The sequence below is a fragment of the Falco biarmicus genome, chromosome 9, assembly GCF_023638135.1.
Source record: "Falco biarmicus isolate bFalBia1 chromosome 9, bFalBia1.pri, whole genome shotgun sequence".
Lineage (NCBI taxonomy): Eukaryota > Metazoa > Chordata > Aves > Falconiformes > Falconidae > Falco > Falco biarmicus.
Window position 1 is genome coordinate 43,587,830 of NC_079296.1, and position 17,618 is coordinate 43,605,447.

Below are 17,618 nucleotides of genomic sequence, written 5' to 3' on the forward strand. Positions count from 1 at the left end.
ATCTCATACTATATTATTAATTTTTTTTTGATGCCTGGAATGCCAGGCCATCTTAAAGGTATTTTAGGTATTTTTCTATTATCGCTTACACAGGTTTTTGGTATTCTAGTTCTCTTTAAGTAGTTCTCATTCACCTAAAGGGAGGCTCTCCTAGAGGGACTGCAGCCCTTAGTCACCAGGGTATAAATCACAGATGATAAGTATGTGTGAGATGTCAGCTGTCACTTGCTGGTGACCCCGTAGCAGGAGCGTTCTTTGTGTGGAGAATGTCAAGGTGCTAAGTTTGTCTTTTCCAGGAAGCCTGAGGGTTTTTTAAGTTCCTGAAACTTGTCTAATTGGAAGAGTTTTATAGTGAGTTTGATCTGAGTCAGAAACTGTAGTTCCAATGACTTTGGGTTTTATCATGGCTTCACAACAGTTTACTGTAGTTTACTATATGCTGCTGGTCACAAAGCAGTATTGGATTTTACTGATATACAGTATTTAGGAGGCATATTAGGTGCCTGACTTAGGGTTGTATTTGGGCTCATAGACACCTTTCACTCTAAGAAATGTTACCCACAAACATGAGGTTTTACAGATTGATTTTATATTTTTTTTTTTTGTCCTGTACTCCAGAGAATGTCTGCAAACCCAAATTAATGCATAGTATCTAGATCGTTGTACCATCCTCTCAGATACGAAAGGACTTCTCTCTGCATCCCAAATGCCAGTCTTGGGTGCATTTCTTAATTAAAAGCACACAACTCTTGTGACTGTTCGGAGGTAGGGGGAGGCTGCAGGCCAGTGGGACAAATTGAGCAGTACAGATATTTTTTTACCAGAAGCTGCGCTCATTTTTGCTGTGAAGCCTATATTGTAGAACAGAGTTTGAGCAGCTACCTTGCCACAGTAAGGAAACCAGGCAAAGATGGAAATTACGGTGACTGGCACGTAGTGAAAATATGAAGCTGAGTGCAGTGCAGGTCAATGGTAGCAGGATGGGACTTTGCAACTTGGGTTATATGTGCAGATCTTAAAATAAAGAAGCTGGAAAGAGACAAGAAATCCAGGTCAGTTTGTTAATTCACTGAGGTTTTTTAGTCTTGCAATTACTCAAGAAAAGAGTTACAACTCATTATCACAGGTTTTTAAATAAAATTTTACAGCAGCAAAGTTAGTTGCTTTGCTGGGGTAACCTTCAGTGAGAGTCTATCCATGTTGCAGTTCTGTATTTGAAAGCAAATCTTTATATTCTGTGCAGACCTTAAAAACTTTAACACAAAACGTACTTATCCATCGAATATTTATTCTTTATGTGTATGGAACCAGTTTTCCCTCAGTCAGAGCCTCTACATCCAGAGCAGTGCTGCATAACACTGTTTTTTTACTGAGAGATTTAACTTTTTGGGGTTTAATCATTCCAAACCATAGGTGTAGAGTATGAGTACAGGTATTCACTCAGCACTCCAGGCTCAGCTATATCAGTGTCAAAGGAAAATATGAGCAAAGAATTAAATATATATTTTTATATTATTAGATACTTTTAGGTGTTTAGTATGAAAGATGGTATAGAAAAATACCTTAAATTTAAGCGTGGTCATTAAACTGAGACAGGTACTTTGCACATAGCTAGGTTTTCATGTCCTGACTTGACACAAAATTCTGCATGTGTTCTTCTAAAAGCTAGGCAGCTGAGGCTGTCTCGCACATACAAACACCCTTGTCGTTTCCTGTCTTTTGCCTTTCCAGAGCTCCTAAGAATCAATTACCTGGCTTACATTGCAGTTTAGGTTTCCTTTCGCTCGGCCGATCACTGCCCCAGGTCCTGCTGCAGAGCTGGGGCTTTCTCGTACTGCAGCAGGTCTCCCAGTGAGAGCAGTGGTTAGTTTCTGCCTTTAAAGAGGTAAGTATGGAGCCTGGTGAGAGCCTGCAGTTATGTTTGGGCCTTGACAAGTTTTAAGAGCTGACCAGAAGCTGCCTGGCCAGCCCCGTGCAGAACACCGGAGCTGCTGTCAGCCGTTGGTCCTGCTGCGTTAACCTGACGTGGCTGAGCAGGGGGAGCGGGCAGCCCTTCTGCTCCATGTGCAGCTGGTGAATTTACAGTTCAAGCAGCACAAGTTTAGGGAAATTTCTGCAATTACTGGCCAGTGTAAGCCACCTGAAATCTTTGACACAGAGAGGGAGAAGGTTATGTCTTTCTGTTTTCGTTAGCTGAAGTAGTGATGTCCTCCCCACAAAGAGCGAAGAGCACTTCTGGTCTCCTCTTTGCCACCAAGACAGAGACCTTAAGGGTCCTTGACCCTGCCGAAGAAAGGATTTGCCAAAATCCCAGATATGTCTCCCATGCACCTGTTTTGTTCAAGCTTTTCTGAAGATCCAAAGACTACGGACCTGCCTGTAGACTAAAGATTGATGTCACCAATAATTTTGTTCAGTGCCTGCATATGAGAACATAAAAAAAAAAAAAAAGATTATTGTGCAGGGCTGTGCAAATAATAAAATTAACAAGTAGCTTCTTGAACTAATAATGTGCTTTTTTATCCCACATTTTTTTCCACAAAAATGTGGATTTTTTTCACAGGAAAAGATGGCACCTACCTCAGTGAGCTCTCAGGAAAATGTCACACAAAAGTCTGAGCCAAGGGAGGGGTTGTAGTTGTTCATTTAAAAAATCCTCTGATATTTAAATGTTTGAGGAAAAATTTGAAGGTTTGGAGTCAGGATTGGAAAAATGTTACTTGCTAATCCTTCTCATGGAGACAGTACTACTGTAAACTGCATGGTTTATAACAGGGCTACAAAAATCCAGTTCATGCTCTCATTTTGGTTTTGTTTTAATTTATTATTGTTTTTTAGTGAGAAATGAACAGAATTCTCGGCAAATCTCTTTACTAATTCTCCTACTTGTCTGGTTCTCAGGTTTTGAACTTGGCTTCGCTATGGCAAGTCCCAATGCTCTGGTGTGCTGGGAGGCCCAGTTTGGCGACTTCCACAACACGGCCCAGTGCATCATAGACCAGTTCATCAGCTCTGGCCAGGCCAAGTGGGTTCGTCACAACGGGATCGTCCTGCTCTTGCCACACGGCATGGAAGGAATGGTGAGGGCTGCTGGCAGCCGTGCTGGGGGGAAATGCTGGCCACCGTGCCTTTCTCTGTGGCTGTAAAAGCCAAAAGTGTCTCGGGGATCCAGTGGTGATATGAAGCCAGGAGCAGGAAGGCCCTGTTTGGCATGTTGGACTGCTTCAGTGCTTTCCCTCGAAAGCCAGATTCTTAGTGTGCAGTAAGAAATAAATCATTAAAGCCTAGCAGTACTTGCTTGGCTTTATTTTGCATGAAGTAAGTCTGTGTAAAATCTGCTCTAAATTCTCTTGCAATGAAATGGTATGAAGCAACTTTAAAAGGTCTTCAGAAATCACTGATGTTGGATAATTTTGATATAGTAAGAAATTTCCCTCTTTCTGAAAAGGAAAATGTGTCCACTAGCTGTTGACTCTCTTTTCTTTGGTGGTTAGTAGGAGGAAGTAGACAGTGTCTTAGAGGGAAAGGGCATGGGCACGCTCTGTACGTAATGTAATATGAAGTTCATATCAGCAGTAGAATCGTTCTTCAAATCTTTTAAATTATTTGTAAAGGTTACATGAACATCGTGTCAGGCTAGGTTAATTTTCCCCTTTTCAAATGCATTAACATTATGAATTGATGTGTGTGCGTTTCGAGCTTTCTATTAAGAAAAGCATAGTATGTGCCACAGTGTCATTCTCCATCTGTATAAATGCTCTAGACCCTTTCACTACAAATGACGTCGTTTCCATTCTCACAAAAAAAATTTAGTTAATTTCCCTTCAATTATAATCCTGTCCTGATATACCAGGGTGTATTCATAGCTTATGAATGGCTTTCCATACTCAGGTGTGTGTGAAGAACAGAGGGTGTGATGCTGTTCACAAACGTTTTGATAAATTAATTTTTTTTTTAAATTAATTCTGAGGGACAGCCTGAATGTGCCCTCAGCGGGAGGTGTGGTTCTCTGCAGGGAAACACTCAGCTGAAGGGAGCTGGTTCTCTGCTACTTAAAATTGATCTTCCTTTTCTCTTAGCAACTTGGCAGCTAAGATTTGTCCAGATCTTCTCAAACATGCTTATTTTGCTACTAGTGTCAGGTGGTTTTGGAATATTTAGGAATCCCACCAGGCTGTTGAAATCAGTTATCCTCCCAGAGGAGCTTTCCATTACAGGAGTGTTATTCTCTCTATAAGTACAGTGTTGGGGACAGAATGATTTGGGGAAGGATTCGTAATGGGATATGGATCCTTTCACCTCTGGGTCATGCATTCACAGGCAAGTTGGCTGAGATTGAAAGACTCTGCTGCCTAATGGCTCCTTGGGGGCTCATCTGAAAGTAGCTAATGGATTCAGTATAGCTCTCACTGGATAGGTGGTCACAGTAGAAATAAACCCTAGCCCATCCCACACAGCACTTGCTGGCAATCTGACTGGTGGTGTCAGCAGAGAAATCAAAGATAGATGTGAACCTTGAGGCTGCAGATGAGGTGGTTGCTGGGGCAGTGTCATGTGTGTTAGGGAAGCCTCATATGTCTCTTCTCCAACTATTTGCTGGTAACATCTCTGTTTCCAGCATACTGAGCTCAGTGTGCTCGGGAAGCACTGTGTTTGTGCATGTGTAGGTACTTGGTGTAGGATTTGATTCACGGCAAATAGCTATATACAGCAGAGGTACTGCGATATTGGACTCTTACTGTGTGCATGTCTTTGCTTCTTGTTCTCGAGCCCTTACCATCTATGACTAGATCATCTGGCACCTCAAAAGTGGAGACGGACTTCAAAAGAGTAATTTTTGAAAGGCATAATTCTTGGCTGTTTGCGTTACTCCTTTGTTGCCAGTGGGGTGTTTTTTCCTTGGGATTCCCTTAGTCCATGGAGTAGAGTGAATCACAGAATGGTTTGGGTTGGAAGGGACCTTAAAGATCACCTGGCTCCAAGCCCCCTGCCACGGGCAGGGACACCTTCCACCAGCCCAGGTTGCCCAAAGCCCCGTCCAGCCTGGCCTTGAGCACTGCCAGGGATGGGGCACCCCCAGCTGCTCTGGGCAGCCTGGGCCAGTGCCTCACCACCCTCACTGGGAAGAATTTCTTCCTAATATCTAATCTAAACTTACCCTCTTGCTGTTTAAAGCCGTTCCCCCTTGTCCTATCACTACCTGCCCTTGCAAAAAGTCCCTCCCCAGCTTTCCTGCAGGCCCCTTTAGGTACTGGCAGGCTGCCCTAAGGTCTCCCCGGAGCCTTCTCTTCTCCAGGCTGAACCACCCCAGCTCCCTCAGCCTGTCTCCATAGGGGAGGTGCTCCAGCCCCCTGATCATCTTTGTGGCCCTCCTCTGGACTCTGGAATCCTGCAATTAGAATCAGGGAGGATGATGTGTTGAATCAAGGTGGACTACTAGCTGTCAAAATAATGAGTGATTTTTGAGATTATTTCTTAAGGTTTCAACAGAGGAAGTTATGATGAGAGACGGCCATATAAAGAAAAAAGTTCTTTGTGAACATCATTAGCTTAGGATGCATGGAGACATTCGGGAGGTGTAATAGTTTATGTTTTCAGGTTAAAATTCTTTGCAACTGTCTCTAAAATGAAAGTCTTACCTAATGGTAACTGTCATTTGAACAAGCAAAGGCTGCCAGCATTACCAATAAGTGCAAACCCACACTGCATTCTCATACTCCTCACAGCTTTCTTTTATCCTTTATAAACAAGGACATGAGAGGGAAGATAACAGGTTCTGTTACACTCCTCATTCCTGATATTGTCTGTGACCAGCATGCATGTTTTGCTAGTGTAAAATGGATCTAACAGTGCTTGTGCAGTAAAAGAAACCACCTTGGCTACTGGTAGTGAGATAGCAGATGTGAGTGCTCAGTACTTTGACAGAATGTGAAATACCTTCTGAGGGGGCAGAAATTAATTATAGGCTAGTTGGTAGGTACAGTTTGTACGTGTATTTTGATCCATTTTAGCTGAAGCATTCACCTAGGCTAATTTGTCCTGTACTGACTCATGTACAATGGTAGGAGGGAGATCCTGAGTCTCCTTTTGTCGCTAATATAGCAGCGAGAGTCGGCAGTTAACTTTGCGTTTGCTCCTGATCAGCATGCAAGTGCGGTTTAGCCCAAAGAAGTGTGAGTCACTGCAGTATGCTGAGGAACGCAGTGTTTCTCTTCCTGACATTCTTTCTGCTCCTTTTTGCCCTGCATTAGCAAGGTCATTCTTGTGCCCACGTGGACCTGCTGCCCTTTCACTGGTCTTCATCGTGCAGCTATACTAAGGCTAGAAATTACTTGCAGCTGGTAAAAGCATTGGAAATCCGTGTGAAACTTAATCTTCTCCTGTGCAAATGGTTTGTGGATGACAAAAGATTTCCAGTCCTTCGGTGTGTCCTCTCGTCTCACTGCTGTTGACATTGATGCCTTTGCCTGGGGGGGCAGGTGGGCAGGCTGGTCAGAGCTGCCAGGGTAACAGGAGGTACTTATGCAGGGAGTGACCTAGACTGTTGTCTAACTGCTGATCTGGCTTTTTAACGTTGTTTTAAATGATACCTTTACCAGGGTCCGGAGCATTCATCAGCCAGGCCTGAGAGGTTTCTGCAGATGAGCAATGATGATTCTGATGCTTATCCAGTAAGTAGATTTGCCAAAGGCCACGTCCTTTTTTTGCTCTTCACATCTCAGAGGTATTTTTTTTGCAAGCAGCATCCTTTTAGCTAGGTATAGTGGGTTTTAGCTAGGTATAGTAGGTTAAGGTTTAGCTTCAAGACTAGGTGTAACATTAACTTGATCCCGGTAAAAGTAATGGAAGTACTGTCTGCGCTGTTTCATTGCAAAGCTGAGGTCATATACAATTAATCTCTGGCAGCATGACCTTTTTATGGCTGTTCCTCAGGGCCAGTGATTCTGCTTGTTTATATTGCTGTGTGTACTGCAAATAGGTGTCTCTAGCTAATTTTGAAAGGAGGCCAAGTGAGACTACTCCTGGCTTTTTGCAGTGGAGCTACATTGTACTGCTGGGAGCACGAAAATAAGCAACTTCTAAATTTGATTCAGCTAAGACCTTCATGCGTTGGACATTCATTTTTACAGATAAAGTATATACCTCTACAGGATACTGGGCATACACTTCCCCACTGCAGATTTCCTAAGAAATGATGCTATACATCAGTTGAAAAGCCCACCAATTAAAAAAAAAAAAAAAAAAAAAAAAAAAAAAAAAAAAAGAGGCAAAATAAAATGGGCGTTTCAGTTTTGGCCCTGAGTTTGTTGCCTGTGGGGCAGTGATGGTTCCAGAGCCATGTTCCTCCTCATCTAAAAGCGATTTTTGTTAGTCTACTGGCAAACTAAAGACCAGTTTGACTGACTACATTTAAGCACTGCCAATTGTACATAATAAGCAAGTTATAAATTTTGTTGTAGAAGGTAGGAGTCCAATTCAGTGGACCAGGAAATTGTAGTAGATGCCATACCAATCTATAATGAGATTATTGTACCTATACACCTATATATGTGCTTACCTAATATATATGTACCCCTCCCATGTTTGTAAAATACGTAATTATGAAACATGATTTTATGTGTTAAAGTATTATAAGGGGACAGGACACCCACCAAAAAATGGGAGAGAAAGTGTTAAGTATCTACTAAAAAAATTAATTACTGTTTTAAGAATCTTTCAAAGGGGTCCTATTTTGTACTTCCACCTAGTGAAGTCCTAGTCCCCCCACCCTTCCTTCCTGAACTTCCTAGCTTGCTGAAATTAATGGAAGCTTTTTGCATTTATTTGCATACATTTTTAAGAAGAAGTAGAAAAAGAGGAGAATGATTTGTAGGGATGCTTCCCTAGCTAATAATATAATCTCAGCAGAGATCTGCTAATTAAGTTTTTTGAGGAAGGAAGTTGCCAAGAGTCAGAAATAGAAGGATAGCTTTCAAGCCTTTTTTTCCTGCTCTTTTTAGACTTTTTTTTAATGCCTTTAATGTCTCTCTCAGGAGTTCAGTGAGCAGTTTGAAGTTTCCCAGCTGTATGAATGCAACTGGATTGTGGTGAATTGCTCAACTCCAGCCAATTACTTCCACGTCCTCAGAAGACAGATCTTGCTGCCATTCAGAAAACCGGTAAAGTTCCTGTAATGGACTTGGTTATTCGAAGTATATTAACTCTCACACAAAAAGGGGTCTTTGCGTATGACATAAGACTGAGTAGAACAAGAACTGATGAAAAACCTTAACTGAACGCAGGTTGAAGTCGCTGATTTGATGGGGTGAAACTCGGCTCTGACTTACTATGATTCTAAAACTTGATTTTCAGCTTTACTTCGTCCTGGCTGTGTAGACCTTCAGATGAGCTTGTCAAGACATTACGTAGCTAACAGGTTGCATAACTGTAATCTGTATGTCTAATTGCTGGAACTTCAAAAACCCAAGATACATCTGTTGGATGTTCTACTGGTTCATAGCCTGTGATTTGAATTTGTTCTCAAAAAGAGGCATAAGCAATCGTTTTTGAGAACCTTTAAAGGGAGTAGACTACCCAAATCTTTGAATAATTTTTGAAGCTTCCTAGGCTTTCACAACAGGAAAAAAGAATTTACTGGGTTTGCTATTCACATTAATTTGATGTGTGGCATATAAGGCTTGTGTGTTTTGCATGAACAGTGTTACAAAAGTTGCACGTAATAATACTGTAGATAAAACAGCTCATGAGTGTTGGAAAAATTTCTGTCTTACAGCTGATTATTTTGACACCTAAGTCACTGCTGAGGCATCCAGAAGCTAAATCCAGTTTTGATGAAATGGTGTCTGGTAGGTCATCTCAAAGCATTATGGACAAATAATTAGCTATACAGTCACATCTCAGATGTGAAGAGAATCTGCTCTGGAAATTTTTTTTGCCTTTTCCTTTGCTGTAATCTCTGTGGAGCTGTGTGAGATCTAGCATGGATTTTTGCTGAAAAATCTGCTTTCAAGTGTGCATTCTTAATTGTAACAGGCTTATCATGTAACCAACCATTAATCTTAAAGGCAGTGGAAAGTACATTCCCCTCTCTGCAGGGATGTTCCCCTCAGTAGGCTGTTGGAAGGGAAATAATAATAAATATGTCTAATAATAAAAATAAATAAATATAAATTATGTGTGTGTTATTTATAGTAAATAAAAATATTAAACATAAATTGTACACATACATAATAATAATATATAAAAAATATAATGGGTCCCTCTGCTCTTTCTCACTTCATAAAAATATTGAGTTGTTCTTTGTCCTGCTCCCCCCCCACCCCCCGATGTGAGGGGCAGGGTGTAATCATACTGTGCCCATTTGGAAGAATGAGGGGGCTGTTTCTTCTTGCAATACCAAGTTCTGGGGCCACCATGTCACACTAGTGATCTAAAGTGAGCTCAGTTGGTTCAGAGCTGTAGGCTACCGCCCTAGCTGTTGCTGGCATGCCATCAGCACCAAGAGACATGTGGCGACTGCAGAGGTCACACCGAAAACTGGAGTCATTTGTCTTGCCACGCACTGGTTAAAATGTGTTCGAGTGGTGTGAGGAAATGCAGTGAAATGTAGTGATAAAGCGATTGTTCAGAGTGAGATGTGCACAGGTGTGATGGTCTGGCTCCAGTTCTAGTGGGTGTCCTGACTGCTGTCAGAAAAGAGTAAGTGCTCTTTTTTTTAAAAGCAAGTTCCAGTATATAAACATGCTTAAATATTGCATTGTCTCCTTTTTGTAGGAGAGTACAGTTTGCTTCTCAAGCAAAAGCATTTGCTGGTTTTGATTACTGATTAAAAGCTTTGTAGAGTGAGTCAGATTAGAAATTCTGTAGGGATTGTGATTTGTCTCTTTGTCTTGGGAGCCCTCTCTACTTCAGGCTAACCCTCAGTAGTGGCCAAGCTCCTAATTAACATTGAATTCTGACATACTTTCATTTTCCTGCTGAAGAGGACAGCAAGTAGTAAAGTATTGCTGACTCTTAGCTAATGCTTTTTGCTCTGTTTTTAATGGAAAGCTGAGAAGGAGAGGAAGACTGACTCCAGCTGACCCAGTGAAGTGCAGATTCAGTCTTTTTTAATGATAAATTCTGCTGTTCAGGGAGACAGGCTAATTCTGACATAAATCAGTTCCTTTTTCATATGTTTGTGCTGCTGCTTTTCACCCCCCCCAAAGATAAATGATTCAAACAGGAGCTTATTCTCCTGGTAAGTGGGTGTGCTGATTCAGACTGGGAGGTCATGTGCTGTCTGCTACCTTGCAGTTGGTTAATATGGGAGTAGTTCTAATCAATCATCTAAAAGAGCAAAGAAAAGGATCTTTTAGACCATCAAGTCCCTCTTCCAGTTTCATGTATCCCAAGCAAATTGTTCTCCTGGGAGATGATATCACAGGGGAAAAGATATCTAGCAGTGAGGATTTGTGTCTGAATTTGTATCTTATCGCTTACACATATGGCTCAGTACTACGCTAATTCTTCCTTTAGCTAATGCCATTTTAGCTCTCAAACAGAGCTTTAAATTGCATAAATATGTGGCAGTAATGTGTGTGCTTGTGTAAATAGTTCTGCAGTTGCCAGATTTAGTTGCATTATGAATATGTGCTATGCTTTTATGTAAGAATGTTATAAAATTTTCTAAACCTGTATTAATGTTACATGGTTGAAGTCATCTTGGAAAGAAGAAATAATATTCCAGGTAATTCTCTAAAAAAAAAAACCCTGGAAGCAAAGGTGAGCTATCTAATGAATCTAAAATTAAAGGTGTAATGCACAACACAAAGCTAAAGAAGAATCCACTGTTAATATGTTTCTCTCTATTAAGTGTGGAAGAGTGGATTATTGACAGTCTTTTAGCTTCTTGAAACTAAACTGCTGAAAGTCACTTTAGCAGAATTACCAGTCTGAAAATAGGAATAGGGAGGCAGCAGAACCCCGTGACCTTTGCAAGCTGCTGTTTCTTGGGCTGCTTTATTACAGTGTCAGTTCCACTGAGGGCACTTTTCTAATTTTTGCTCTAATCTAGGTACCACTTTCCAACGTGTGATCCCTGAGAATGGGCTGGCAGCTCATGCACCACATGAGGTCAAGCGAGTGATTTTCTGCACAGGAAAAGTATACTATGATCTTGTGAAGGAGAGAAAGAATCAAGACCTGGAGAAACAAGTAGCTATAACCAGACTTGAGCAGGTGAGCTCCCTGATCCTCAGAAGACAGGGACCTTGGGGAGACTTTCAGCAAGGGGTTCCTATGCTTTTAAATAGATGTCACTTGTCAGAAAGGATGGTGATAGCATTTTTATAGCACTGTGCGTCTTACAAGACATTATCTAATCCTTCGTGGCCTTGTGGAGAAGGAACACATCAGTAGTATAGTGGACAATGAGATACAGAAAGGTTGATGACTTTTCCAGAACAAGGTAACAAAGTGAAGGTTACAATATGATAGCACCTTAAATATGTATATCCAATCTGCTAGGTTTGCATGTTGCAAATAGTACTCTTTGCAGCTATATTGCCATTTCCTAACTAAGGACTTGTGTTGTCACAGCTGCCTCACTAGAAAAGCTGTTGGGATGCAGGAGATCTGGACTATGACCTACTTCTGTTCATACTGATGCAACTATAAAATAAGTGTGTATTTGCTTCTGACAGCATGAAATCAATTAAAGAAATACAAATCACTTTAAAGAACATATGGCAATTATATTGGGTGCTAAATAGTTCAATGATATTAGGTACTAAATAGTTAAATACAATAGTTGGTTGTAACACCTGATAGGTAAAAAGCTTTCTTATCATGGGCTAACACCATGTAAGAGAAAGCTTTGCCAGTTATTGCTCTCTCTTTCCAGATCTCACCATTCCCCTTTGACTTGCTGAAAGAAGAACTTGAGAAGTATCCAAGTGCTGATCTAGTTTGGTGTCAGGAGGAACACAAAAACAGTGGATATTATGATTATGTCAAACCTCGTTTCCGCACTATTGTGAACCACACTCGACCTATATGGTATAAGACTTTAAGCAATTGCTCTATCTCCTGGTCCTGGGCTTTTTTTTTTACTTTAGAATTTAGGTGGGTTTGGGGCTTTTTTTTGTGCTTTTAAATTTGTTTTTGATGTGAGGATGTTATTCATGGGTAAGTCAGAATTTTTACAAATCAGTTTGGGTTCTTAGGTGAAGGAGGGAAAAGTCTAGATGACAATTTCTCAAAGACATCATGCCTATCTTGCTCCTCCTAGTACCTCTAAAAGAAAATCAGTAGCAACTAGCTCTGTATTTATTGCCACTTAACGCAGCACTTGGCTCTCCTGGATTTTTCTCTCTTGTCATCTAAGATTGTCTTTTGTAAGAATTTCACTCAAAATCTGGAGGAAACAGATGTTTTAAGGGCTCAGTCCAGGTACCTTTGAATTTGTTTTAGATGATTGACTCTCAGATCTGCCCATGCAGCTGTCGGAGGAATACGAGTCTTTATCGCCAAAAGCAAGTTACCTAATTATGAGCTGGCTGCCCTGGGAGGGATGGGGGAGAAAGCGCAGTTTAATATTGATGGGAGGAGGAAAAGAGGCGGAAGCTGACCAGAAGCTATAACTGATGGTGCACCTTAGATTGATTTTTATTTAAGAAAGATTGATGATTAAATGTCCAAATCTGCCAAGCTGACTTGAATGCATTTACCAACATGTTCTCATGCTTGTTTGTGTCAAAATAGTCTCTCTTCTCACCTCATTTGTCTGCCCAATTCTTTTTGTCACAAAGGTACGTGGGCCGAGAGCCTGCTGCTGCAGCTGCCACAGGCAACAAGAACACACATCTGGTGTCGCTCAGAAGATTCTTGGATACAGCTTTCAACCTGGAGGCCTTTGAGGGAAAGACGTTCTAGCTGCAGGGCACCGACCCATCTCTGATATAATCTCTCAAATCACTGCATCTGAAAGAGGATATAAAAGTGGGAAAAATACTGGAAATTACATGGTTTTGCTTTACCAGATAAAACAATCCAACAGCTGGCTTCATTAATCTGCCCCTTGCTCCCCAGTTTGTAAGGGGAAAAAAAATTATTCCTATTTACTTTCCACCATTTTTTGTCACTTGGCAATTTAGATTGGGGACCTCTTTGGCAGGAGGAGAGTCTCCTATCCAAGGATGCAGTGTCTGGCTCAGTGAGGCTGCAGTCTCAGTCTGTGGGCACTAACTACTTAAGTAAGTAGAGCAGGCATGGACAGCATGATAGTTGTGCCCATCCCTGAAAAAGAAGAGAGTGTGTTTGGGAACCACTACGGAAACAAGTTGCATTGTTGTAAGGAAAGTGGTTGACAGTTACTTCTAAATATATTGGAGAAGGGTAATGAAACTGAAAAGCAAAGAGTTGATAGATGACTTTGGTAGGGAAACGTACTGGCTGTGGTTGTTGAAAGGAGATGGTAAGGTCCATCACAGTGATGTGAGGAGGAGGCTGGGAACAGGGACTCTGATTACAAAGTTGCTGAACTATGGGTGATAAGAGAAGTGGTGCAGACCACCTAGGTAAGGTGGAGGAGGGTGATGAAGGCAGAAATGAAAGGGACCAAGAAAAGATTTGTTGGGGGTAGCTGAGGAGGAAAGAGGTCTACACAAGACCACAGCTCACAGAGCAATGGGTGATAAGCAGCATTCAGCATCAAATGACTTCAAAAGTGAGAGATGACAGTACCGATTTCTCCCACTCCTTGGGCTGCCTGCTTTGATACTCTGTGATATTAGCGAGCTGTGGTGTCCTGTGAACATCCTCATTTTGGATGAGCACTTCCCCTCACCAAACTACTAGGATCTGCTTTTCTTCGACCTGGTAGCACCTGTAAAAAGATTGTGTTTGGATGAGAAATCTGTGTTTGTGCAACAAGTAGTGGGTTCTCTGCTTTGTCCAGTGCTAATCCCTGCCTCACATCTCTTTGCTGACATTAATTCAACTCTGAAGTGGCAATTCCTGATTTAGTCACCCTTGTTTATATTAAGAGGAAGGTGGGCAAGCAACAGTTGCTGATTGACCAAAGGCACATGCTGTGGGTTTGTACAAGTAGTCATTGATTTTTTTGTTGTTTTGTCCCTTGTGTTTACTTGTCAATTAGGATATCAGTCGCCATGTACTTTCAGCATGGACAGCAGGGGTTGTTTCTCTTCCCAGGAGACGGTGCTTGGCTTCCTGGGAGGCACTGCAGCGGGGTGGTCTCAGCTGCCACTGCCTGCCATGCCTCTGCAGTGCCAGAAGGCAAGTGGGCACCGCTTCCCTCTCCTCTCTTCATATAAGAACTAGTGTGGTCAGAAGTCCTGTTGCCTCTGCCCAGGAGAACCTGGGTCTGGGTGAACAATGTGACTGCCGGTTTCCGCAACGCTGGACTGTGTAGTGGCAGGAGATTTCTTGCCTTTGTGCTGGCTGGCAGAGGGAGCTGCGTAGGTAACACAGTGAGCGGTGTGGTGGGACGCAGAGGAATGGCCAGGCCTGTGCTGAGGCAGGCAGCAGTAACTGCCTGCGCAAGGGCCCCGTGCAGGGCCTGCAGGGTTGTGCTGGATCTGCTGAGCAGCCACTTCGATATATCCTAACAAGTGACTGGAAAACATAGACGAGACCTCACCCCCATCTCCAATTCCCTGTCCTGAGCGTGCTCCTGGGACATGTATGTGTTCTTGGCAGTAAGTTTTACCCTGCTGCTGCTGTATTGGCTGTGAGATAATAAGGCTTGACAGTATATGCCTGAACCAAAGAATCAGGTGATGCTGGAAAGCTTCCTGTCTCGTCAAAATAAAAAGATGTCTTAAAAACTTTGAGCTGTAATCAGATACTACTTGTCCAAACAGATTACCAAAAAGGGACGTGTGCCTTGTGCTGTCCCTTTATTTGGCCTGGAGACAACACGATGGTGAAAAAAAGAATCCTTCTGTCACAGCATAAAATTGATGTGCTAAGGTACTTACCGTGGGATTCAGAATCAAACTTAGTCTAATGTTTGTGAAACTCAGCAGCATCCTTTTAAATCAGGCTGGTTGCCTTGGGGTTTTTCTCTTACCTGAAATATTGAAGTTAATTCAGTCTTTTGAAGCCTAATGAACTTGGAAGGTACTGCAGTTGACAGCAGTAAATATTGTCTCCTGTCCATTTCTATAGCTCCAGATTTTAGGCTGATAGGCAGTAACCATCACCCAAAGTATTTTAATGCTTTTATGAATGCTTGTTTCTGTGGCAAGAACTGAGTGCAGCTGAATATTGCTGGCACCGTTTATTGTATTTGCAGTCTGCATAAGGCAGGTCAGTGCTGCATGAAGTATGATAAATGCACTTATGCCACAGTATATCCAGAGGCAGAAAACAAAATTAACATAGACGTGTAAATGGTAAATAACAGATTTCCATTTTCATTGTGTATCATAGATTGTGGCATAATAGTTGCATAAAAATTCCATCAAGGAATGTAAAAAACTCAATAAAATAAAAATATGTAAGAAAGAAGTTCTCTGTTATGGCTGTTATTTTTGACAGTTTCTCCGTTGAGTGCTGGCATTAGCATCCCATCCATAAGAGTGCTAGGGCAGCTCATTTTTCCATTTTCTGTTTGTTTCCTCAACAGTGGCTTATTTAAATATAGTAGCAGTGAGGGAGACAGCGTCTGGACTAGGAAAAGATAATTATTCAAAACAATTGGGTTAAAAGTAGTAATAGCATTGAGGTTATATTAGAGTATTTTGGTTTATTCTAACTTTTTTTTTTAATAAGTGAACACATTTCTATTTCAAGCAGCATTTTTAAAAGACTGGAACTAGACTGGAATTAACTTCTCTAATTTATAAACACTGGAGTTCATTTCTCTAAACATGTTGGCTCAACATATGTTTCTATTGAATTACTTTTCCTGTTGCCTGCACTTTCAGATAGTAAATGTTCAAAAGCTTACTAAAGCATTATAAATTGCTACAGGCATAGATTATACTGGTTTACAGAATTCTGCTACTTTTCTTGAACAAGGCTCTTGAAAAGAAACTCTTGCAGTGAGTTCTCAAGTAGATGCCCATTAAATAGGTGCATTATCAACAATGAATGCAGGTTTCTGTAATGGCAGCTTTAAACCAGGTTAAGAATATCTCTCTGATCTCACAGCAAACAAATACTTTGTTAGAACTGACAAGGTAAATACTTTTTGCATACTAAATAGCAATCAGTTAATCTTTGTGGAGTGTTTGTAAAGGACTGAAGTATTATATAGTCCCCTCCTGCAAATAGTCTGCACTGAAATCCAAATCACAGCCTTGTATCTCAGAAGGAAGAAACAGCCCATGTGAGAATCAATTGCCTTCATCGTATCTGTGGGTAAGATACCACGCCATGCGTGCCCACAACAGCAAAAGACTTGCTAAGACAAACGGCTTCTGTCACAGAGTTGGTTTTGTTTCCTAGTAGCTACCTGATGAACTGTGCTAGCAGCAGGGGTGTGCTTGGTGGAAACCTTTGCTCTGCCTGCAGTGCAGTTGGAGTCACTGCTAGAGCAAAGGAGTAACGCGTTCTCCAGAAAGGGAACCATTCTGCTTGTTCTGAGAGGTAAAAATTAATGTGTGAGAGTGGCCGAGAAACAGGGGTGTGTATGCGTTTGAACTGAGTAGATGAAAGTGTGTGTGTTGGGGGGTGGTGTTTGCTTCTTTTTGTTTGTTTGCTTTGGGTCTGTTGTTGGTTGGGGTTTTTTTTAAGAACCCCTTGGCCAGACTCTGGCTTCTGTCTCAAGAGTTCTGGTAGCTCTTACCTGGATGCACAAAGAGCAGGGATGTTCTGCTGCCTGCATATGCAGAGTTGGGAATAACCGCTGCTGCTGCTAATAACAAAATGAAAGCTTGGGAACCTCTGCTCTGCGCATGTGCGAATATATGCATATATATATTTAAAAGTCTTTTTGATTGCTGTTAACTTTATGCATGTGTCACAGATATTGTTGCTCGACCTAGGGTTTTGCCAGTGGCATAGATTACTTGAAACTTTGTTTAAGATGTGAAATAGAGGCGCGCTTAAAAGTCATGTAAAGCCAGAAAATCCCTAAAAGTAAATTAAATATCTTTGTAAAGTTAACTTTGTAAAGTCTGGTCAAAGGTGGAAGCAGAGTCTGCTATTGTCTAGTGTTGGTTCGGTGAATTCAGTACGCTTCAATTTTACAGGCAGTTCCGCATGTTGGCACTGAGCTATGGGATGCCATGAGGGGATGTCAGGGCACCTGCCAGGCTAACCAGTTACCCTGTAAAAGTGACCACTTAATTATGGCTGATGGGACTGGCCGGCGTGGGGATGCCCAAGCAAAGGCAGCCTATGGTCAGCTGGTTAAATCCCAGATTTTGGTCCCAGTTGGCCCATCTCTATCTCCTTTGCCATTGTCCCCTAAATACTTCAGATACGGCACTTTTTCCCCAGGGTGGGAGGCTGTGGCTGGGCCCCTGGGCACCCGCAGGGGAGGAGGGGTCCCTGCCTGGGCCCCTGTGGGGCATGGCTGGCCGTTTCTGCAGGAGGGAGGGCCAGAGTTGGCCGACGAGGCTGATGGTGGCCGCTGGGGAAGGCTCAGGAGAGAGCGGGCGCAC

General features: G+C 42.0%; 1 protein-coding gene across 2 annotated transcripts in view; it reads left to right on the top strand.

The window, feature by feature from the left end:
* OGDHL (oxoglutarate dehydrogenase L) overlaps positions 1–13,048 on the top strand; it is a 53,632-nt gene extending 40,584 nt beyond the window's left edge. For both annotated transcript variants that reach the window (XM_056352783.1, XM_056352782.1), the window contains exons 17-23: positions 2,902–3,080; positions 6,600–6,671; positions 8,034–8,159; positions 8,774–8,846; positions 11,057–11,220; positions 11,885–12,039; positions 12,792–13,048. In XM_056352783.1, the coding sequence (XP_056208758.1) occupies positions 2,902–3,080; positions 6,600–6,671; positions 8,034–8,159; positions 8,774–8,846; positions 11,057–11,220; positions 11,885–12,039; positions 12,792–12,915 (893 nt within the window). In that variant the 3' untranslated portion in view covers positions 12,916–13,048. The remainder of the gene's footprint in view (positions 1–2,901; positions 3,081–6,599; positions 6,672–8,033; positions 8,160–8,773; positions 8,847–11,056; positions 11,221–11,884; positions 12,040–12,791) is intronic.
* The last annotated feature ends 4,570 nt before the right edge of the window (positions 13,049–17,618 follow it).